We start from the raw sequence: 24532 nt of genomic DNA, 5'->3' as shown, positions 1-24532 counted from the left end.
GTCCTTGTCCCGTTGCTATTCCTATTCAAGAAATTGCCTTTTGCTCAATTTAGGTTCCCAAAATGGTTTTAAGTTTGCTTTACTCCAATGTTGAAAGTAGTCTTCTTCTTCTTCTTCTTTGGCTTCCAAATTCAATAACGTATAAATTACTATTTGGTTTTTCTCAAGTTGTATTTTCCATTTGCAGGGCTGCAAACAGATCTGGGTATAAAATGGTATTATTAATTTCTTATTCATCAAAACCAAAGTTCAAAGGATCAATGTGATATGCCCTATCGTGTCATATCTTTGAGCCCCGATACATCTATTCAAAAGTGTTTTTACAAAACCCTTTTAATATAAAGAGATACAACGTGTGCCGATCAAAGTACCAATACATAGAGGTGTATCAATACTTTGAACCATGGTCAAAACCTTAATATTTTGCTTTATACTTTAGAGTATAAAATAGTATTACTATTTTCTTTTTTGTCAAAACCCTAATGTTTTGCATGCTTTGGAGCTTTAAAAGTATTTTGACTTTAGATTATTGTGTTTTTAAAAACAATTCTTATCCAACACTCAAAATCAATTTTGGCTCATTTTTGTTTCTCACGGTTCAAAGTTCAAAAGCATAAATTTATCCAAACAGAGCCTAATTGGCTGGTCTGTGTCTCTTATTAAACCAGCCAGATGGATGTGCATCTGTACCATCAAGCGAGAATCTAGATCTCCTATCCACAAAATCTCTACCCACAAAACATTACATCCGTGGATTGCGAACATCTCCCCATGCATAATAATATATAAGAGCATGAGATGTTTCCCATGTGTGACCGCGATCCTATGTGGGTAGTGTCATCATGGGTAGGTGATCCTAGCTCTTCATGAGTTCGGATTTACACCCAACAAAAAAACATTTCAACATGATCCGTGTCTATACATATCATATATGGTGAGTTCCAGTCTTATGGTGAGATTTGCAGATATAGGTCATGTTGGAATATTGTTGGTATTAACCTATTTTTTTGTTTGATCACAAGTTTGGGTCGCAATCCTACGTTCCAAACATGATCTGTGTCTGTAAATCTCATACGTGGGTGGTACTTACAAATGCAAATATATATGTACAGTCCAAATACATAAAAAATCATACAAATATAAGATTTTGCACTCTATATACTTATATTTGTATTTTTTCCAAATGGAGACTTAATGAATTTTGAATCATCTTGACTTGTCTTAACATACAAATTGGAGAGTGAAGGATTCAGCTGCTTTGTGAAGTAGTGCTCCAAATAAGCTATTCTAAGATGCTGAAGCAGACAGCTCTTCCAAGTTCCAATGATTGATTAACAGCCAATTTGGGCTCTTTGAATTTTTCAGCAAACGTAGCTTACAAGCTGTCTGTGTGGGAGGGCTGAAACGCAACAGGTTCTCGCCTTCTGAGATCCGCCCTACATGGACATGGACATCCTTTAAGCTGTGTTTTGGTGAAAAGACAGGAGAAGTCGAAACTCTAAATTGACTCTATCAATTATTCATTTTTTGGGTTATTGGCTCAGCCGTTTTAGATAGCTTATCTGCAGAATCTCAAAGCAGCTGAATGATCAGCTCAGCATTCCCAAAAAGCCCAGACAGCCAAACAGAGAGTGACATAAATGGCTGTGAGCCAATAGCTCAAAAAGCTTGGACATCTAAGCACTTATTTGAGGCAGAGTCCACAACAATAAACACTTATTGTCATTTGAGTCAGCCCCAATAAGGGCTTATTCATGAAAATAAGTCCATTTTGAATAAACACCTAAGAAAGTGGTTATTTTTAAGCACTTTATGCTACTACCCAATCTGGGAAAGAAAAGCACTTCTCACGAAAGAGTGAAAGAGTCAAGTAAGCAGTTACCCAATAAACACTTTTTTTGTAAGCACTTCCCAATATGGGCCAGGAAAACTGCATTGCGCATGTCCAAAGCCCCAGAATGAAGGCCCTTTCAAAGTGGGCTGGACCTAATTTTCAACCTGCATATTTTTTATTTGAAGGAAAATGTAGGGAGAGGAAGGGAAAAAGTAAGTAAACCTTTACAAATTTTGTATTAATTTTTTTTGTTTTTTCCTTTATTTTCCTACCTTTTCTTTCAAACCAAACATAGGCTACTTAATTACAGTTTCTTACGGTTATCATACCTTTCCGGCATCATAGCTTTTCCAACAATTTCATATAACAGCTTTTATCTCTGCACAGTACATATAATAATGATATTTGGAGGGAAGGCGGAGAAGAAGAGATGACATCCCTGCAGTTCTTCCCTCCTACTTCTTCTCTCATAAACCCTTACCTCGATTCCACTCAATTCCTCCCTTCCCCTAAAACCCCTAACTTCGCTTTCGCCGGATTCGCTCCTGTAACAAGAAATCGATATCTTAAGCAGACCCAACTTGATTCTTTCTTGAAAACCTCTATTTCTATAGGGTTTAAGCGCTTTTATCCAGAAACCCGCTCGAAGAGTCTCAGATGCAATGGAATTAAAGAGTCTAGTGACGAGGCCACAAAACCAGTTTTGGACTTGGAGAGCGGCGGTGGCGGCGGCGGCGATGGGAGCGGGGATGGAGAAGGTGGCGACGATGATAGTCAGGCTGAAAGTAAGAGTGGGTTGTTACCCGAATGGCTGAATTTGACATCAGACGATGCAAAAACTGTTATTGCAGCATTTGCTGTCTCCCTTGCTTTCCGGTCTTTCATTGCCGAGCCTCGATACATTCCGTCCTTGTCCATGTACCCGACGTTCAACGTCGGAGACCGAATTGTTGCCGAAAAGGTAATTGCGTTTCCTTTTGATTAATTGATTGTTTTCTCTGGTGATAAGCTTGAGTTCTTTCGCTTCTTCTCCGCCTGGTTGTGGTGAATATGGAACTGGAGTCTCGATTTCTTTCTTTAAAGTACACAGTAACATTTATTGGGAAATGCAAAAATGGATGTGTAGATGTAACACTTGACACTTGGAATAATGTGTTATTTGCTGATAGGAGACCTGCTTCTGGAATGCTGGGTGATTTGTGCAGACCAATGAGGTTAAGAGAAAAAAAAAAAAAAAAGAGATACAATACAAGCATGATTTACAGAACAGGATGCAGTCAGAAAAATAGCATGGCTAGATTAGCATTTTGAAGTGGATGGGTAAGAAAGATTTGGAAGGAAAAAATTAGTAAAATTTTCATCTGAGGGACCTTGTGAGGGTGAACTTACCGGTAACCCTGTTGGTTTTTTTGCATAAGAGAAAGTTTATTGAAATGTTTTTCATTTGTGTAATGACGAGCAATCATGATGCTAATGAGAAAGGCTGATTCAAAGAAATTGAATACTCCAAAAGGATATTTTTTCTCAAAATATCCCCAGCCTAAGCTAACCTTGCTCCAAAAGGATAGGGCAAGGTTAAAAAAGGTGAGCTTAGGCTGGGGATAAAGATTCCAAGTGAAGGTAATCTTAATTCCAAGTATAACTAAGGTGCATTTGCAATTCAGAATGGCTGATTACCTCTGCAAATTAACTTTCTTGTGATATTTTTCTTTAGCAGCAGTTTCTTTTAAAATTTTGGTTGCTAGTAAGCAAGAAAAAAAAAACCACCTTGCTTGCACAAAAAGACTTCTCCGTGCCCCATTTTATTCCTTCATTTGAATCTAGTATGAGTATGTAAGTGAAGACAGTATTTAACATCAGCCCTATAACTTTCTTTTCATTAGTTATGAAAAGAATTCAATACGCAATAGGAGGATTATACAAGAAAAGACAGACAAAGTTAACAATGCATCTAGCACATGGGTTCTGCCTTCTTTATGCCAGAAGTATAGCATTAGTTTGTATAGACCATAGTATAACTAATACAAAGGAAGATAAATTGGTATCTACTCTTACATCTTATAGGTTATGAAAATTGAATAAGTCATCTTTAACTAATATTTTATTTGGACATTGTTAGGTATCCTACTATTTCAGAAAGCCTTGTGCAAATGATGTAGTAATTTTCAAAAGCCCACCAGTATTACAGGTAAGCACAGTGATTTAAAAGTGATCAAGAACTCTTTGGTGTAAATCCAATATATTATCAGTAATTTTTTTGTTCCACAGGAAGTTGGTTACACAGATCAGGATGTTTTTATTAAACGAGTTGTTGCCAAGGAAGGCGATGTTGTGGAGGTGAATTTACCAGATAAAAGCATTTCTATGAACAAGTAGACAGTAACCTTCATCAGCTTTTCCTTTCGATATATATTTGCAATATGGCCTGAATAAAATTTGTTGTAGCTGGCTTAAGGGAATTCAATTCATAATGTATAAGTAAAAGAATTACATTCATTGTGGTATTTCCCCCAGAATCAAACGGTTCTGTATTTTACTGTGTTCCATTTTCAAGTTTTGTGTAATAAGGAAATAAATTATGCAGACAATAGCTATAAAACACCCCATTTATCAAAAAAAAAAAAAAAAAACTATAAAACACCTAGTTTTAAGTTGCTTTTCTTTCCTCTCTTGGTTTTCTGATCACATAATTAATTTTCTAATATCAATTTTGTTATTTGGTTTGTTTACCTCTATTTGCAGTCTGATGAAGCAGTAAAAGTTATTTACTTACAACCTTCATAGTCCTAGCAACAGTTACTTACACAACCTTCTTATATCAGTGCTTTGTGGCCATGTATATATGATTTCTTACATGGTATTTGTGTTATTATGTTCAACTCTTTTTGTTACCTATAATAAGAATTGTTTTGTTAGCAAAAGGTCACATTCGTCTTTTCAGGAATTTGGATGCATAGAAATTCTTTGTTCTAGAAATAGAATTTCCTGATGAACCAAAGTTTTCTAGCTTGTCAATTTGCAATGCCATGATTTGTGTGTCTCACTAATTTACTCAGGAAATTATAAGGATGCAAGTTGGGTACCCGATTTGAAGATTTTACAGTGCATCAGGCCCGGGCTTTCAGGCCAGGCTCATTGGATTTTTAACTTGACAAAATCCCAACCCAAGCCTGCCCAAGTTGCACCCCTAGGAAATTAGATTTTCTAATAGATAGGATTAATCTTCTTTCAAGTCTTGTGAGCCCCACAGCATTTTATTTTCCTTTTACCATATTCTAAATTTCTAATATTTATTTTTCTAACCCAACTTTGTTGTCCAATGGAACAAAGCCTAGATGTTATATCCAATAATTCACCGAGGAAATGATGCATCTTCTTTTCACTTTGTCTATGATTGCCCAGCATGGCACACGATTTCAATACTTGTGAATTTATGGAACAAGGATTCTCCACTTAGCAAAGGCATTTTAGCTTTGGTAAGAAGATCAAGTTGCAAACTAATCAGATCTAATTTTTCTCTTGCAGGTTCATGATGGAAAACTATTAGTAAATGGGGTCATGAGGAACGAAGAGTTTATTCTTGAGCCACCTTCATATGAGATGACTCCAATTGTGTGACTCTTATACTGCATTTATTTCGTGTATCTAGTCTGCAAATTGCCTTTCAAATTCTTTATCATGTTGAACTTCTTCCAGATCTTTATGTTCCTCTACAAAATAAAATAGGTACAACAAGGTCTAAAGTTCTGCAAAAACATTACTGACTTACAATTGCCATGTTTTTGTTATGCTGCAGCGGATACCTGAAAATTTCGTCTTTGTAATGGGTGACAACCGCAATAATAGCTATGATTCACATATATGGTAATAAATTCTAACTATCTTAATTTCAAGCTTGCAAGCTTTCTTGATCCCGAAATTTCTTTTGTATGCATTTTCCCTTGATTTAATTGAACCATCCTTTATTTAGGGGACCTCTTCCCACCAAAAACATTATAGGAAGATCAGTATTTAGATATTGGCCGTTGACAAGGGTTGGAAGCACAGTTCTTGAGCGAGGGTGCGCTGACAAGCAGGAAACTGGTCCTGCACTAAATCAGAACTCACCTTAGATACATACAGAGTGTAGCAGTGGATTTTCTAGACAATTGGTGCTGTGTTCTTCAGTTTGGAGGTAGGGACTACTATTTTTTTGCCTTGTATAGCTATGTTATAAATTGGGAAGGTGAAAGTTGAAGCAAAGAAGCCATCTTTTTGAAACAGACTTCTTCCAAGACCTTCCTGTTATCATGATTTGGACAATCCTTGTATCTTCATTGATGTATGTCATTGTTTAAGCAAAGGCTTCTATTTATTCCTAGACATCGACTCTCCTTGTATTGTTACTGATTCTCTCACTCACATGTATATGTACAATAGTAAACATCTTTTTGACTGTGCACATGACCACAGGCAAATTGCAACTTTGCAAGTAACTGTTGCATCCCACTCAACCTGAAGTATCTTGTTTATTGAGGAATGCTCAAGAGAAACCCTGTTGAGATTGAAGTTACCCAAATCGAGCTTATTTGGTTGCTTGACTCAGTCCATATTTGCCCTAATCGTGGCTCAACCAGCCCAAGTTACTTGTGCACATAGCCATTGAACAGAATTTTCTTAGGAAGTTCTCCATCAAATCTTAGTCCAGGCCAGACATACAAGGTTTGATAGGGTTATGACTTTTGATTGCACTGATAATCTACCTATATTGATGTCCGTAGTCCCAAACTATCAAATGATGCATATATGTCCATCAATGATCATCGAGCCATATTTAACCAGTTCACTTAATGGTATCATTGACACCAAATTTTATAGCTTTGTTTTTTATCTACCCAAGAAAAATATGTGAAGCTATAATAAATATTGCTCTTATTGGAGAAAATATTGCTTGTCCCTCTCAACCATGTCTCTGTAAGAATGAAATGGGTAAGAGGTCATAAAATATTAACACTTGAAAAATAATGACATTTTTTCTGAGCTTCTCTCAACTAAAACCCATTCCTATATGACTTTTTAGATGTTTTAGAGGTGGAATGTTCTCACATTGTATTATCCTATTCCTATAATTCGTCTTTGGTTGCCTCCTCTTCAGATGGTTGTCGTCTATCCTCAGTTCCTTTTACATTTTTATTGATGAATGCAGCCAGTTCCTTTAAGCTTGACTTGGTCGCCTGTTTGATCTGCAAAACGAAGGCACCTTAGACGCTTATGCAGATTAAAAAGAAAGGAAGATATGGCTGTCACGACATAATTACCGGATTTAACTTGTCCCCAGATGGGTAAAACAGTAGAGTTGGGTAATCGGTTATCTGCAAAACCAACAAAAACACGATCCAATCATCAAAATGCTTATTATGGGTATTACAGTTACCCTTGTCTCTGTATTAAAACAATGTCAGTCATTTTCCTCATCAGCAGTTCCTGAGAAATGATCATCTTTCCCTAAAAAGGCACATTTGTCAAGAACCATAGACAGCTACAAAGTGCACCTGTATTCCAAGCAAGGTTCAAAGTATCAACACGTATCAGCCCATATCGGCCAATACGTTATCATTCCGGGACCTCCCCGATACGCCCCTACAGTGGGTGTATCAGGGTTCTGACTGGTTCAGGGGGTGGAGGAGCCTTAAACCGGCCCCCTGAACTGGTTTCAAAAAAAAAATTAAAAAAAAGTTTAAAGAACAGTATCGATATCGCCCGATACGCCCCTACCGGTGTATCGGGCATATCATTATTTTGAACCTTGATTCTAAGATGCCACTTGAAGCCAAGGATCAAAATATCAATACAGTGCACCCAGATATGCATGGGTACACATAGAAATAAGTTTAAACTTTGGGATAATCCTTCCCACCTTAATGCTCATAAAATAAAAAAAGAAATATATATATATAATATATATAATATATATATAGATAGAGAGAGAGAGAGTATTGTTGGTATCATACACACAACCCAACTTTGGCATCGGGTGCATCAATATTTTAACCCTTGCTTGAAGCAGACAAATAAATGCATTGATGAATTCACAGCAATCTCAAAACAATACCAGAACAACCAACATATAGGTGGATGAACACAAGATTGGACTGTGTAAACTTTTTATGTTAAAAAAATGTTTTGATATTTTTAACTTATAGTATAGGAAACCAAGAGACAAAGTTTGTTACCCAAAGATCTAAAAAACAAAATGGAAGAGACAGCTGAGATGGTTGGGAACGTCATAGAACCCAACAAAGATTATATGTGGATGTATCTTTATTTACATCTAATGTATACATAAAGACATGCCTTGTCCAATTTACTTTTGCAACCCACCATTTTTGTGTATGAATATGCATATTTATGCAAATGTTCCTATTTCTAGATTCTGGAAGCTTGTTGTGTATGACAGACACCCTGTACCCACTTGGAAGCATAACACTCATGCCCTGTTGCATCACTCCCAAAGTTTATTTTATTTTCAACTTTTAAACCCAGCATTAGAAGTTTATCCTCATGCTGACTGAACTGTCAAAAGATTTCTTGTTCAGTTTTTGGATACTTAAGTCTTGGCATGTTGACATGAAGAGGGTTTGGAGTCTCAACATCAATCTTGCAATCATTATAAACTTTTTAACTTTTTTGCCTTTCTGACAGTATTGCATGCTATGTCAGATTCCAATACTCCACAGATTCTTGAGAGACATTTCCACATAATAATTCCTTTTAATGTACAAAGTGAGTATTTCTGGGCGTGTCTGCAAGTCCATGTTTTCTTGTCTTGCCATGTCAAACTCTTGGACATGCATCAGATTCTGATTCCTGTGTCTGTGCTCATGCAACACTGTTTTCTGATATATCAGTCTATATGTTTACCTAAACAATTGGAATGCATACCTGTAATTTTGGATGTTCATTTGAAGAAGCATCTATCCTTCCAAAAATTAGATTATCGAATCTCCTGAAATGCTTAGCCAGCTTCTCAATTTGCTTGCTTGTGGTCTTACATTTGATGCACCATGGTGTATGAACCTTCAATGTGACAAAAATAGTTAAATAATATTTTAAACAATCAATAAGAAAGTTCATGAACAGATCTTTCGGTATAATATACTAAGTACTAACCTCAAGAAGAACATGCTGGAGACTGCTCAAAACTAGGTCATCAAAAGTCCTCCCTACAATGGTTTGGATGGTTTCCCCTTTCTGCAATTGCACAAAAACCACAACTTTCATTTTCAACATCACAAATACATTTGAAAATTGATGTCTCAGTCAGAAAACAGACTGTCAACTCTAATGATTTGGTCACACTGGGGTGAGGTGTAGAGGGGTGTTAAGGGGAAAAGCAGGCAAAGCCAGTTGCAATTTTAAGCAAAAGCAGAAATGAAAATTCATCAGAGAGAGAGAGAGAGACGAAACAAAAAAAGGGCTGCTGTGGTTTCCCTTCCCCCATTATATCAAGGTTAATTTCACGTAGCTACCAAGAAGGATTTAACAAGATACTTTCAACATCTCATCAAGCATAAGACATTAATAATAACTATGTTTTAACAACTGGATCCAACCCAAGATTATTAACCCAACTGAGCCTCACAGATGAGTTGTATTCTTTTTAAACATGAATTGATCGCACATAACAAGGATATCAGAGCGAGGTTGTGGGATTCCCTAAGACAGCCTTTCAGGCACTCATGTTACCAAAACTAGAGAAAATAAATAAACCAGTTACTTACATTATTTGGCATGGGCTGTGATTTGAAGTAAGGTGACAGAGTACCACTTAGAAGCCCTGAACAGAACTCCTGCAACAGCCAATCCAAAAAACAGTTTAGTTTCCTTGAACAACATTTCATATTCATATATGGCACAAGAAATTTACCTCCAAATTGCTTGGTGTCAAATCTGACTCTAAAAGGTACTTTGAGTTAATTCTGTAATCAAAAGCAGTCACCTATTCAGCCACAAGTAAGAAATAATTCACATCAGTTAGTTGCTTCAATGGTAGTTATTAACAACTGAAACTTGCATATAAAAGAATTAAGATGCTTGTCAGGAAGACTTACAACAGTTTGTTCCGATTCTTCAAGCCCAAATAATGTTAAAAAGGGTTTTGCAAGGTTACCCTCTGCAATGTCTACACATACAAACATTATCTGCAGCCAAAAGAAAATTTAACAATTTCAGTAAAGGCTACCACATGGTGAGGAACAAATAAAATGCTTTCTGATTTCTGTCAAGATGAGCACCTTTGATTTGAACTTTCTCGCAACATCTTGAAGAAGCAGAAGGAAGTTCTTCAAGTCATTAGCCTCAGCAAAGATGTATACCTAGAAAATATCGGAAGGGCATTACAAGATTTATCTCATACCAATATTTCAATTTCAACATTTTTAATTTGTAATTTAGTAAAAGTGGCTTAGCCAGTGAAAGGAATAACAGACCTGCAAAATGTCACAAAAAAAGTCTTATAACTTATTCTTTTCTTTTCTGTTTTTTTTTTTTTTTTTTTTTTTTGTTGTTGATGAATATGGGAAGTCCAAGGAATTCTGCAAGTGATTTCATTGGGGATAAAAAATTGTTTGGATATATAGTACAATAATCTCATCTAAGAGAACTGATTCCTTAGTTGAATATAGTAGTGGTATAGTAATTTTGTCATTTCATTAGAATCTGAAATCTTCTACTTTTGCTTTGTTATTTCCGCTTTTCTTAGCCAACATGACTACCTTAGCCTTAAACCATTTTTCCTTCAAACTTCTCAATTTCTAAATCCATTCAAGACCCTCATTTTATACTTCAAAGTTCATTTACTTCTAGAGGATTTCTGCTTTAAGGCCTCTCTCATGTTACAAGTTCTATCCAAAAGTTCAGTCACAGACAACTAAGTTTGTTGTTCCACATCAAACATGGGTTTACTTGTAACTTCTAGATCCAAGCAATCTGATTTCTAGAAATCCACAACAATCCTAGCTCACTTTGGGCCTCAAGACACTGAAGGGAAACTGGCACATAAATCATATAAATGAATAACATGATTTACTATGGGCTGAAACCATGTTCACGGTAGCGACAACATTGCTAACTCTCTGCTCAGAATGATAACTGCAACTTGTCTAATTTTTAAACAACTCACGTTACATAATCAGAAGAGGAAAAAAGGAATCATAAAAACAAAAAAAAAAATGTCCCATACAATAATGAAAAGCAAAAGGATCTCTACTGTTCAATAAGCATGAAACCTAACATTAGACTAGTCTAAGGAACCAAGATAAGGTGTAAAGTCAAAAGCAAGATTAAGAGTAAGAGGAACCTGGAGTTTGATAGAGCTGGAGTAGACTTTCACAGAATTAAGTTCAGTCAGCATAGTAACCAATGGAAATTTGTTATTTTCCAAAAATTGCAATATTTTCTCCTTTACAAAAGTGTCTTCTGCACAGCCAAAGACATGGTTAAACATTAGGAATCCTGAAGTGTTGCTAACTCTACATTTACAAAAACAACTATTCTTAAGTGGTTATAATTATGATTGAAAAAAGATATTCATAGTTTCATACAAATAACGTGTTTACTTGTGTAGCCCCTACCGTTTATAATAAAAAAAAATGATATTCATACAATTTGATAATAAGATGAACCAAATATGAAAACCTTAAATAACTTGATATTGTTGTCCAGTGATCAAGTTGAATACAAGATTTGATTTTAGAGACAGTCAAAGAAAACAAATTTGTGCCTACTGTCACCTTATCAAACTAGCAAATAACATCTAAAACTCCCTAGTTTACTTGCAACATCTGGAAAATAAGATGAACAATGTTGGAGCTACTGTTATAAAATCACTAACATACCAAATGTAGTATATTTCTCAGGCTCACTTTTGACCAGACCAAGGAAAAGATTTTTAGGCTTAATGTCTGGAAAAAGAACCTTAGCAACCTCAATACCGCAAGCTTCAGCAAACTGGGTTTCATTGTCAGCATTTGCTGCTTTCACGAATTCTTCATAATCAGGTCCCTGAAAATAATCTAAATTGTTGGTTACCTAACTGATTTCTCAACTAAAAATACAGGCTCTTCTGCACGTATATATGTGTTCGAATGTGTTTGTGTACTTCTACAAGAAGCCCACATTTCACATACCTCAAATCTTTCAAACAGACCAATAACAAACATGGTGTTATTCTCAAGGAATTTCTCTGCTTCAGTCACTGAAGAAAGTCTAATAACAGGCGCCCCTGTTTTTTTCCTTGCCCAGATCACTATATCCTCCCTGGTTAAAAATTGGCACAAAAAACGAACAAAACTCAGTTACAATCTACTGCTGCAATTAGAACAAAAGCATAATTTGACAAAGAAGGAATCTTACGCAGAAAATCCACCAGTGTACACCTGTGAGGACCCATTGACAAAGAGAAGCAGGGTGGGAAAGCCCCTGATCCCAAGAAGGGATGCCGCTTTTGGGTAGCTCTCCGCATCAAGCTTCGCCAACAATAGAGGACTACCCATCTCCTTGAGAGTCGTTGCCGCCTCTGCGAATTGGGGCATCAGCTCCGCACTTCTAGGGCACCAAGGAGCATAACCCAGAAGCAGAACAAACTCGTTATCATCGATAACACGCTTAGTGTTATCATTGTTGAGCTCAAGAACAATTCTCTGAGCCTTGCTAAGAACCTCAGCCCCAGCCTCAGATGATCTCACTTGAGGACCTTCCCGTTCTTCTTCTTCATCCAACGCTAATAGCTCTTCATAACCTTTCAAATCATCTTCATCATCCACAATAGTATCAGAAGCCGCGGCAGAGACGAAGCAACGTAATAAAAGCAAAAGAGTAACAGAAAAGCAGATGAATCTGGAAAAGGGTTTTGCTCTAAACATTGTGGCAATAAGCACCCCAAAATGCTAACGAGATCTCTGGGTCTGGAAGAAGCTCAACCAAACGAGTTTCGTTTTGGAGTAAAGGCGTAATGGGTTAGAAGGATTGTCGAACTTCTTATTCGGAACTTCAGGAATTGAATAAGATCTGATTAAGACATTAAAAAAGGTGGCTATGGTGAGATGAGAAAAGGAGAGGAGTGGTCTGCTGAGCAGATCAAGCAGAAACTGAAGCAGGAGCCAACATCATCCAAGTACAAATGAGCTCCGACAGAGTCAAAATAAAACGCAGGAAAGAGAAAGGTAGTCCCTTTTGCACGGATTGGCCGGGCATGTAGTACAATTTGCTTCAATTCCGCCATTTCATAGATTGATAATTATGAGATTTTTTGTCTCCATGGAAATTTTGACTATTTGATGTCACGTTTCCATGCTTAACAATTCGTGGCAGTTAACATTCCAAAAGAAAGTCTGTGCTCATACGGTGTACGTGGCAGCTAACTGGTCCAAATAAGTCCTCCAAATTGCCACTTGCCACGTGTAGAGTACTGACGTTGTGAGTCCCGATTGGCCCAGTATTACGAATAGAACCGTAGATGATTCGGACTCAATTTTCATGTCAATGGGTCGGGTTGAACAGTAAATCCGGTTTGACCCGACCCTATAGGGACAATCTAGGGTTTTGGCTGACCTGCCCGGTATCTATACAAGTAATTTTCTCTGACTTCTAACTACATAATGGTTTATCATTTCTTTTCACGTTGATTCTGGTTTTTTTTCTTTACTTTTCTTTGTATAAGTGATGCGTTGGAACCCTTAACCCAAATTCAAACTCCCAAGAATGGCATTTAGGTTTCTAAAATGTGTTATAAAAAGCACTTAAAACGGGTGTGGATAAGGTTGAGTTGGTGTTGGGTTGAACCCTATAGAGCAGAGGTGGGCTTGGGATTTCCATGATGTTGGGTCAATTCGGTTGGGAACGTTGGACGATCGGATTAGGTCTGAAGCAAACTCATACAAAACTTGACCCATCGACATCCTCAGCTAGATCTATCAATGGGTTGGATTTGGTTGGAGACAAGGTCTACCAGTCTCAAGAATTATCAATCAGTTCTGACCCCAATTATGCCTGATTATACCTAATATATAAAATTATTGATGATAATAATAATTTTGTACTTCCTTTTTTATAATATAATTTTAATAAAAATAAAAATAAAATAGTAAATTTTTTATATGTTGATAAAATACGTGATTTTAACCAAAACTGTTTTATTTATGTTATGTAACTTAACCTTTTAGACATAAAACACAAGAAATTGACAACACTTCCTACTCTTTGTAAATACTAGATAAAGACAAAAAGAGGTTGAACTCCATTATTAACATTAATCCAATAACATTTGGATTATAGGATTGGATTGGATGCAGGAATCAATTTATTTAACTTTTTTTTTCTTAAAAAAAGAAAAAACCTTGGTAGCCTAGACATGAAGCCAACGTAATTACCACATTATACTGAAAAACACTCACTTATTAGATTAGGGATTGGCAAATCAAGGTTAACATCCATACTCATCCATTTTCATATTATTGATATCTCCATTTGTCAGTAAGTATGATTTATAGCGTGTTAACATCAACGTTCAGAGAACCAGACCAGGCATAGAACCAAAGAAGGGATAGAGGTTCACGGGTCAGAGATTCGACCAAGGTCGAACTATGATGATGTGGCATAAAAATATATATACTATGGGCCATATAAATATATATAAAAGATTTTACAATTTTTAATGCATTTACGTATGGTGGATGAATGATAAGCTTCTTAATTTTTAAAACAAATGACTAGGGTTCAAGAGGGAGTGTCAACCACTCAAAAGTAATGTCCATTGACACCAATTTTAGTGAACTTATGAGCAACACGGTTAAAGTTCCTCTTGACATGATAAACCAAGACTGAATCAAAGCAGAGGAGAAACTGACTGCAGTTCATAATGTGTGTCATGGTGAGAGGGAAGATTCCTCTAACAGACACTAGATGGGTTCATAGAATTTCCTTCTAAGATGATTTTTTGGAGACCAAGCGACATGGCCAACTTGAATCCATAGAGAGAGCTTGAAATTCTACCACAAGAGAAGAGCTTGAGATATCCAATGAATAAAAATTATAATTAAAGAGATGTTCCCCGTAAAGGTGGTGTGAAGCACGCACCGTGAAAGGCAAATCTGAACTCCAACTAGTAAGAAACACTTTTGCTTTCAAATAAGACCTCCGTAGCGTTCAATCACCCTCTGAATAAGGTAATCATTCCCCACCACCCAAACTGTACAAACGCATTAGGAATCGGAGAACTGAACTCAAAGTACCCCTTCCGAATTTTCAAATGCCAGTCACCAAATTATTTGTGAAGGAAAACGTGGGTGTAAATCGGACCGTGCCACCCATGGCAGAGCACAGCCCAACACAATGGCACGTGGGCCATGCCAAGCCCAACACAATCGTGTGAGCCATGCTGGGCCTAAGGTTTTAGCTCCACAGGCCAGGCCAGCACGGCTCAACCAAGCAGGGCACAGCTCAGCCCACAACCCAATCCAATTTATACTAATTTATTTAATTAATATATATAAGCACTTGTATACATCAAAAATTATATAAAATTAAAATTTTAAATTTTTTTAAATTACTTTAACCCGATCCACGGCACAGCCTAATCCAACCCAACACGTGACATAACACAGTACAGATTCACACAGGCTTGGAGTGTAAAACCATAGTTAACAACCCCCCAAGTTATACCGGGCAACACGACACAGCCCGCACATGTACAGTTTTACACCTCTTGAAAATCGTTGCTGGACCATCTGTCCATACGATGCAGGATTAAAACCATTGGTAGTTGGTTTGGAGTAGCATGCTCAGTGATTCAAATCTTTTTGCAGAAAGATAATCAAGATAACAAGGATATTCAATCAAGAGTCTGAAGGGACAACAATCAGGCAGCTCACATTTTGGCTTATTTAGCGTGTAAATCTCAAATCACAGTATTAGCACCAGGCAGCACTCTAATGAAAACTTCCTTTTCTCATAGCTAGGACGCAGCCTTCTTTGTGAAGAGAAAAAAATCATAACAAGACCATAGAGATTAGAGAGTTTGTATAAAGGAGCACCTCTCCCGAAACATTTTGCTTGGTACAGTTGCAAGTGGTTATTATCAAAATACCCCACATATGCTACTTCGACCATCACTTTGCTCACTACGTGTTTGCAACCAATGCCATTTTATTCATAAATATAACATCACATCAGCACCAAATCTAAAGTCTGCTTTCTTGAGAGGTGTTTTTATGAGAAAAATGGTACTACTGCATTGGTAAAACCATTTACTGAGATGTTTTTTAGACTGCAGTGATGCATTTGTGTAGAACCATTGCTAGTTGCTGCAAGCCTGCAAGACGAATTGTTGATAGCACTAAGAAAACACCCAAAGGAACATTTTGTCATACAACACCTGTCTCGTGACACTCGGCTTCCAAATTGGGGTAACGTTTAACCAAAAGGGTCGAAAAATCAGACTTCAGACAGAACTGATGTAGCACCATTTTTTCAAGAAATTTGTATTAGTTCCCAACACTGGTTTAACATTTTCTTGTTTTTGTACTAGAAACATTATGCTGATGTGGTATTGAAAACGCATATGTGGCAACAATCTTTACAAACAAAAAATCAGACATACATTTACGGTACCGTGGCATTGAAGAAAGAGCACCGGTTCCAAACAACCCCTCAAATTCAACAACCAAAAAACGTATCTCTCTTGTTCAGTAGAATCAAGTACCAACTGGTTAGAACTTAGTTAATGCTACAGTCCGTCTAGATATGGAATAATAGTCTTACATTCTAGAGGTAAAGGGAAAGAGAGATTGACAAATTTCATTCTTTTCTCTACAGACTGGCAACTGGTTAGAACTTAGAAGGCTTAGCAGCAGTAATGGGTTTTATCGACAGAGTGAGAGAGAGAGAGAGTCATCGGGTAGGAGTGAAAGACTTTTCAAATATTAATCAATGTTTTATCATCTGAACTATGCACTTTGACATCATCACACAACTCTCTCTATCGTTTGTCTCCATTCTCTGCAAATAGAAAAACAAGAAAATATTTCAGAAGTGAAGGCTTTTCTTTGACCCCATCCCCTTGAACTTAACCCCCTGGTGGCAGAGATATTTAATACCAGTCCTCTGCTACGACGAATCAGAAATCCAACTAAGAAACCATCAGTTTGTGAAGGAAGGCTGTAGTTACGTAATTGTTGTACTCGCTAATATGTAATTTCAGAAATTACACTTATAATCATCGAACCTTCCAGCTAGGACTTAATACAAACAACAACGATTCATACTTTCGTAGACTTCAATAATCAAACAAAAACCTCAGAAAACAAGAGATGGAACCGTGGCCTCATAGACAAAGATTACTTCTGTCAACACCCATTGTTTCAGACATATGCTTGTCTTTCAATTATCTTTTAATCATCGGCCGACCGATTTTCATGAAAAAACTTAAACAAGTATGAACAGATAGACAAGAAAATAGGGGGAAAATATATTTTCTTTCAGAGGAGGGGCTCAGAATATCAGGATGGTCGGCAAGGCGAATTCGCCCTTACGACGAACGAGACCTTTCACTGAAACTATCGTCATCGCCCCATGTTTTACTACTAACAAATCAAGTCTAAATCATCAAACCTAATGTGCGGAATCGAGCAAACGAGAACAAAATTTTGAATTGAGAAAAAACCTCAAATAATTTTCATATAATAATATTACAGAAGCCAAAAATGAGAACAAAATTTATAATTGAAGCATCAAAACCTCTCTGCCAGTCGAGCAGAAACTGCCCTAAGTTTTGAATAGACCTTACCTGCTGGAGACCCTAAAATAAGACTACAAAGAGAATCCCTGGCAACCTTTATATTGGAGAAAGATCCCAGTATGTGAATCTTAGTATCAGCAATCACGATCCGTGTGGTTGTAGCATTCTCGATTGTGAACTTCGTCTTACCCCCTTTACCAGATAACCTACCGATTGCACGAGACAAGTGTTCGCCACGCAGTGTCTTGACATCCTTGATCTCAAAAGAATCGACATAGAGCTCGTCCACACGCAGTAACGCAAGCGCATCATTGACTTCAAAACCGAGCATGAAGGCATGAACGAAATCGGCACATTTCTGTAGGTTGCTTATATCGGGCGTGTCTGATCTTGTCTTCAACTCAACCTTTCGAGCCTTGAGATTCATGCGGATGTCAATTTTCATCTGCTCATAGATTGGAGTGTAGATTTCCATCCATGCCTTCTTGAGCGGTGTGAACCGATGTGGGGGAACAGAAACCTTTCGAAATTGAACTCGTCCATCTGATATCTCATGAGCCTTCAATGGTTCGAACTTTGGTTTGGGTGGGAGCTTCTCGACTTCCATGGAAGAGGTTTCGCTGGATTGCATGGTAAATTCTCAACAACTCCAAGGCTTCCAATGAGAATCGGCGAAGCGACCTCCTCTAAAGCTGCAACTCGGAAGAACGACGATCTCCCGTTGGTGCGGAGAGAACTCCCGTGCTACCGCCGAAGAACAAGACGGCGATGGCTCAAGAGGGACATAGCAAAGAGAACGAGTTATCTATATTCTATCATAGACTGGTATTTATAGATCTCTTCTAGGGTTTAGGGTTTCACTTGGCATTCGAGTCGGTGCAACCCGGTTCTCCTACTATGGGCCTATTTAGGCCGGTCCGGTTTCACCGATGTCCGGATCAGGCGGCTCAAGCCGATTTGATAGCACATCCATGAATAGCGTGTGCTGTGTATGTGTGTGCAAGTTTCTAGTCCGTTAGGACTATAGTCCAAAATTTCTTAGATAAGTTATTGGAGCGATTGATGGATGATGTTATGTGAAAGGATGAGACGGTCGAATCTTGTAAAGTTAGAAAGGAAATCAAGAGGGTTTAATGGAAATGTTCATACCCCAAAAATTCCATTTTGAATTTAATATTTAAAATAATCAAATCAACATCGGATATAATCATATTCAATTGGATAGATATTTGAATTCTATTAATTATTTAATTTTTATAAATATTATATATAATAATTAAATTATATAAATAATCCATGTATTTACAGACATTAATTACCTAAAATAATTGATCATTTAAATTTAAATCAAATTAAATATTGAAATTTTTAATCGAATTCAAATTCGGATATTACCTTATTTGATTCAAATTTGATTCCTTTACCCTCCTTATCAAAGTGGCTACCTTCTTGTAGAATTGAAGGAAGAGAGAGAGCGAAAATCTGAGAGAAAGGGTCTCAAATAGAAAAGATAGTCGCGTATTGGATCTTATTATTTTCTATGCGGATGATTGTCTTCTTTTCCTGAGAGCTAATATTCGAAACACCCTCCATATTAAAAAGATTTTACAAAATTACTCTAAGGCTTCGAGGCAATTAATTAATTTGCATAAGTCTGATGTGAGTTTCCAGGAGGTTGGGTATCAAGGAGAGCAAGGGGCATCCAAAATATCTAATATCTAGGACTTTCAAGCTCTATTGGAATAAAGAAATCAAAAATTTTTGTGGATATGGTGAACAAAATATAAGCTAAGGTGCAAGGTTGGAAAGTTGGTACTATTCTCACTCAACCAAGAGTAGGCATTTCATGCCAAATAATTTAGGGGGTATTTTGCAGTGTGGATGACAAATTGATAGGGTGTGAATCAGTCTACACCACACCTCAGTCCGATTTTCAACTAGTGACATTCTGTAGGCATGGTGTGTACCAATCCACACCATACTTTTTGATTCCATGTATCTCATATATATTTTATGAATGACTGATATAGTTAACTATAAATATCTAATTGTTGTTTTTTATATGATAAATATATTGAAAAATGCATCAATGAATTAATATTAATCAATAAATATTATCTTTTATAAAAAAATAGTAAAATTTAAATATTTAAAAATATATTTTAAATATTTACAAATATTATTTTATTGATAAAAACATTAAAAATTTAAAACTAAGTAAAATAATTACTATTTTATTGAAAAAAATATTAAAATGTGAAACAAACAATAGGGTTTCAGCCTTTTCAGAGAGAGTGTAAAGTAGGGGATCAAAAATAGACTATGGACGGGCCTTAACCATGAGTTTTTGTCGTGGATGAGAAATTGGGGTGTGGATGGGACTAGGGTGTAAACGGTATTCGAAAATCCGATTTCAAATTCGATATCCGACATAATTGAATCGAATTCGGGTATCCTACTCATACTGAATAGTTAATCGGATTCAAATTCGCATATAACCTAATTCGATTCGATAAATATCTAAATTTGATCGATTATTTAATTCTTATATAATGTATAAATATTTTATACAATTTGTATATAATAATTAAGTTATATAAATAATTTATATATTTTATATCAATAAAATATTTATTTTATATATTTATTAATTATCTAAAATAATTAATTAATCAAAATTGAAGCCCTCTCTTAATCTATTAGTAGACCCTCCCTATAAACTGCATTTTGTTCATAAATTTAACATCAATCCACAGTCAGGATTCGGTCCACCCCTACAAATCTTAGTTCCACCCTAGGGGTGGACTGAACTATAAAAACCCCTAATTTAATTAAAGTGAATTCTCATGTTGAGCCTTCATTGAGGCATAACAATTATCCTCAAATACCGCCTCGAGGCTGGAAGAAAGTTTGGTTTATTCAAACTCCCGCAAAGCTTAAAAATTTCCTCTGGTGAGCTGTCTCCAACGCTCTTGCACTTCATCATCTTTTGGGCTAAGAATGGGCTTAGATTCCGGCTTTGTGTCCTATATGTGGTGAGGAGGAAGAATCGGTACGTAATTCATGTGTTGCTCAAGTGCAGTTTTGTTAGAGCTACTTATCTCGCTAATAATTTGGCCATTAGAACAGGAGAGATAGTGCATGAAAACCTTGCTACCTGGCTCTCTGACCTCCTGACCCAGGATCATGGAGGGTGTCAAAATGCCTTTGTGCTTCGGTGAAAATGGCGAAAGCTTTGGCTTTGCTCGAAGGTGACAGTTTCTGAGATTCGTGCTTCCTTTACCTCTTCTGCATTGGCTTCTTTTTCCCCGTTTGATGTAATCTGGAAACGATGCAAATGCCGAGTTCCGGGTAAATTTGTACTCAGTTTCACTTTTGCTTGTTTTTGACAATATTACATTTATGGATCAATAAATGACAGAAAATACATTTTTTAGTGCAAATTTACATTGATAATAAGATGTAAAAGTACATCAATAAAAAAGAAGTAAATTTGCATCCAAGTGGACTTTTGGTGTCTGTTTGGCATCAATGTCGTTTCTCCAAAAAATAGTGATACTTTAGTGTCACGTTGGAAAAAACGTTGCTCTAGGAAACGCCTGTTTGTTTGGAACCATTTTTTCCATAAAAAAACTGTGCTCCAAGCCACGCCTTGGAAATCGAGAAGGCATGGTTTGGAGCAACACCAATTTTGGCATTTTCTCAAATTGCAACTCGTTGCTGCCAATTAGTGTGTGATGTGACAGTGATGAGGACTTCCTATAGTGGGTACCAATGCTGAAAACAGACATGGAGCACTGGTACCAAACAGAAAGTATTATTATTGTTCCAGGAAATGTCCTACCTGGCAGCAATGTTTTCAAACAGAAAAAAGACATCATTTTCTCATAAAATGGTGCTTCCAACCCATACATTAGCAGCACCAATGCCAAACATATACTTGATAAAAAAAGACATATGCTTTATTGGAATTTATGTTTACATCCGTTACAACTAAAAGTCATTTTGGTAATAAGATAAATTTGTTAGTGCAAAACTAACCCAACTTTACAATTTATATAGACCATTTTACACTACATATTTGCATTCACACTTATTTGCATTGTTTCCAAATGCAACCTAAGCTTTTTGCATTCACAACCTAAGCTTTCATGTTCATTCACACTTACCCATCCTAACACATCCATTTGATCCTCTAATTCAAAGCAAAACCTTAACCTTTTAATTTTCTATGTTTTATTGCATAAACATATAGAACTATATATTTCAATTAAAAAACAGAAGGTTTCAACTTTTTTAAATAAAAAAAAATCAAATTTTATAAAAATACAAAATATGTAAAAAAAAAATCGTGTAAAAAAACACTGAAATTGCAGAAAAATATAGGAGAGTTGTAAGAAAATTTAGAAATTGCAAAAATGTGAAGAGAATTACAGGAAATGTAAAATATACACATATATGTTTTAACTAAAAAACAAGAAAAAGGAAAACAAGTTCAAAAAATATTTTCAAATATAAAATACATAAAAACAAAGAAATGGAAAAAAAATACCAAAAAGTATAGAATTGCAAACATAATAAAAATTTCAAAAACAAAAAAAAACCCTAAATTGTATAAACTATAGAAATTTCATAAAATAAAAAAATAGAAAATAAAATTTGTACAAGCCACCAAAAATTATAAAAAAACAAAAGAGATTGCAAATAAATAACAAAAAAACACAGAAAATATATAGATTGTAGAAAATAGAAAATGCAAAAAAAAATTATAAAAAACAATGGAAATTATAGCAAAACACTAAAAAATAAAAAATACAAGAAAATTGAAAAAGACAAAAAATCAGATAAATATAAAGATGGGATAAAAGTAGAAATTGCAAAAATACATAAAATGATAAAATTCAAAAATTATATATTATAACAAAAAAAGTAAAAAAATGCAAACAAACTAATAAAATGATAAAATTTTTCAAAAAAAATCAAATAAAAATGGACATTGCACCCACCGAATATTGAAGCAAATTTTCAAAAAATATTTCAAAGAAAAATTTATAAAAATAATTTCGCATAAATTTGTAGCACCCTTGATGGGATTTACATTTCAAGTTGTAAGAATTTACATTTCAAAACACACAAAAAAAATTGCTAAATTTTCTTATCATAGTCTTCAACTCTTCATTCTTTCAAATCTTTAAACCAGAGATTTGAGTCAGGGAGAGAGGGAGAGCGATGGTGCGATGACAACCTTCAAAAGTAGATCTAAGCGATAGAGAGAGAGGGTGGTGGTGGTGTGGTGGCAAGCTTCAAGATCTGAGCACGACAGAGGGGTGGTACAGCATCCACATACCGAAGATATGAAAATGAAGTGAGAGAGAGGGAGAGTGGTGGTGCTATGGCGATTTGAGTGAGAAAGGGGCGGTGTAGCATCCACCTACGGTAGATCTGAGCAAAGTGAGAGAGAGAGAGAGTGAGTCAGTCTGGTGTTTACTTCTGTATATGTGAGGCTTCTGAAAGAAGAGACACTACAACAACCAAAAGGTTTGAGTGAAAGACAGAGATGGTTGATCAGAGAAATGAGAGAGAGAGAGAGAGAGTTTCAAAGAATAACCTAACTTCCCTAAAGATAAGGGTGCAAGTCAGCCCAGTTGGGCCGGGTTTTTAGTCAACCCAGGCCCGTCCCTAAAATTTGGGCTTAAGGCCTGAGCCCGAGGTCAAGCCCGATTTTCCCAATCTGAGCCCAGCCCGTCCTATAATTTGATGCACTCGGGTTGGGCCCAGCCGCTCAGACCCGGGCTGGGCTCGGGTTGATCAATTAACCCACTCTAAAATTGTATAAATGTATTTATGCAAATATATATACATATATTTATGTATGTATGTAAATATATATACAAATGTTACATATACAAACATGTATGTATATATATGTATATATACTCGGATTAAGTTCAAACTACCTAAGGGCTAGGACCGAGCCTAACTTGAGGACCGAAAATCCAAACCCAGCCTATATAAAATTTCGGATTGGACCAACTCGGGTTCGAGCTAGGCCTACCCGAGTTGCACCCCTACCTAAAGAGAGTCATTCGATCCATCTTGACCCACTGTTGAATTGGGTGAGTATAGGTGGGTCAAGTGGGTTGGGGTCAAATTTGCCTGGCCCACCTATATTCGCTTTTAATGGTGATAATGGAAGCCTTTTCTAATTATACAAGAAACTATTTATATTTTTTTAATAAAATATTTATAAGACATTTTAATAATTAGTATAAATTAAAGATTTGGTATTCTATAATTAGAGTTAGTCTCACTTTAGTACTCAAAGTACAGTATTAATATGCAATTTACCATATATAATTATATCAACCCATCATGAGTAGTCGGTTGTCAGCCATATGCGTGTTTTCGTGGAATGATGATTAGGCTATGTGTGCCTTTTCCAGGAATGATGATTAGAATTCAGACTTAGCTGAACACAATAGCTGTTCTGTTCAGCGGGCCGTGGGATCAACGATAATGATCCACACACCAGTCTTTTTAATACGTGGAGCCCACAACCATTCAACCTCCCACCCACCGTAGACCATGTATTTTATCATGGGTGGGCGTGGGATGTCATCACAACCTGTTACACAGCCATTCAGCCAATGCTATGTGCCCAAATCTTTATCTTCCAAATGCTCAAAATCAACAGAAATAAAAAAAAAAAGTGAGAGATTTTAAACAAGAGCTACCAAAATTCTCATTATCATCACAATCATCGTCAAAGCTTTTTCCAACTTAACTACATGGAGTCGACCATATGAATGCTGGCTGTTTCACCATTCCATTCTATTTAATGCTGTATCCGTTGTTAATTTATGGGCGAATGGATACCAAATTCTGTGATTATTATATTTCGTTTGTTCAGGGAGAGAAATACAGAA

General features: G+C 36.2%; 3 protein-coding genes and 2 non-coding genes across 7 annotated transcripts; 1 reads left to right on the top strand and 4 right to left on the bottom strand.

Moving 5' to 3' along the window:
* Window positions 1-2179: 2179 nt before the first annotated feature.
* LOC104595186 (chloroplast processing peptidase-like) lies at window positions 2180-6196 on the top strand. Of its 2 annotated transcripts, XM_010255801.3 has the most exons (6): window positions 2183-2795; window positions 3954-4022; window positions 4103-4171; window positions 5360-5446; window positions 5631-5698; window positions 5805-6196. In XM_010255801.3, the coding sequence occupies exons 1-6, from the start codon at window positions 2265-2267 to the stop codon at window positions 5944-5946; spliced, it is 966 nt and encodes a 321-aa protein (XP_010254103.1). In that variant the 5' UTR covers window positions 2183-2264; the 3' UTR covers window positions 5947-6196. The 2 variants fall into 2 exon arrangements, with proteins under 2 accessions (XP_088754460.1, XP_010254103.1); XM_088898334.1 differs by lacking the exon at window positions 4103-4171 and having other exon boundaries at window positions 2180-2795.
* Window positions 6197-6720: 524 nt separating this feature from the next.
* Window positions 6721-13138, bottom strand: LOC104595185 (protein disulfide isomerase-like 1-6). 2 transcript variants are annotated; one of them, XM_088898333.1, is made up of 13 exons: window positions 12227-13138; window positions 12001-12130; window positions 11710-11875; window positions 11172-11290; window positions 10108-10188; window positions 9925-10014; window positions 9741-9812; window positions 9595-9663; window positions 8984-9064; window positions 8756-8890; window positions 7132-7185; window positions 6920-7056; window positions 6721-6785 (listed from the first exon to the last, which is right to left on the bottom strand). In XM_088898333.1, the coding sequence occupies exons 1-12, from the start codon at window positions 12733-12735 to the stop codon at window positions 6937-6939; spliced, it is 1626 nt and encodes a 541-aa protein (XP_088754459.1). In that variant the 5' UTR covers window positions 12736-13138; the 3' UTR covers window positions 6721-6785; window positions 6920-6936. The 2 variants fall into 2 exon arrangements, with proteins under 2 accessions (XP_088754459.1, XP_010254101.1); XM_010255799.3 differs by having other exon boundaries at window positions 6721-7056.
* Window positions 13139-16754: 3616 nt separating this feature from the next.
* Window positions 16755-16846, bottom strand: LOC148801986 (small nucleolar RNA snR60/Z15/Z230/Z193/J17). The gene has a single exon (XR_016083306.1). It is a non-coding gene; the product is annotated as a small nucleolar RNA snR60/Z15/Z230/Z193/J17 (small nucleolar RNA).
* A 509-nt stretch (window positions 16847-17355) lies between these two features.
* On the bottom strand, window positions 17356-17439 carry LOC148801985 (small nucleolar RNA Z43). The gene has a single exon (XR_016083304.1). It is a non-coding gene; the product is annotated as a small nucleolar RNA Z43 (small nucleolar RNA).
* Window positions 17440-17512: 73 nt separating this feature from the next.
* Window positions 17513-18379, bottom strand: LOC104595184 (RNA-binding KH domain-containing protein). The gene has a single exon (XM_010255798.3). It carries the CDS (start codon window positions 18235-18237, stop codon window positions 17599-17601), a length of 639 nt encoding a protein of 212 aa, XP_010254100.1. The 5' UTR covers window positions 18238-18379; the 3' UTR covers window positions 17513-17598.
* Between the last annotated feature and the right edge of the window lie 6153 nt (window positions 18380-24532).

This window comes from Nelumbo nucifera, chromosome 2 (assembly GCF_055504915.1).
Source record: "Nelumbo nucifera cultivar China Antique chromosome 2, China Antique-T2T, whole genome shotgun sequence".
Lineage (NCBI taxonomy): Eukaryota > Viridiplantae > Streptophyta > Magnoliopsida > Proteales > Nelumbonaceae > Nelumbo > Nelumbo nucifera.
The sequence above is the reverse complement of the archived record's forward strand: the minus strand, read 5'-3'. Positions and strand labels throughout refer to the sequence as shown.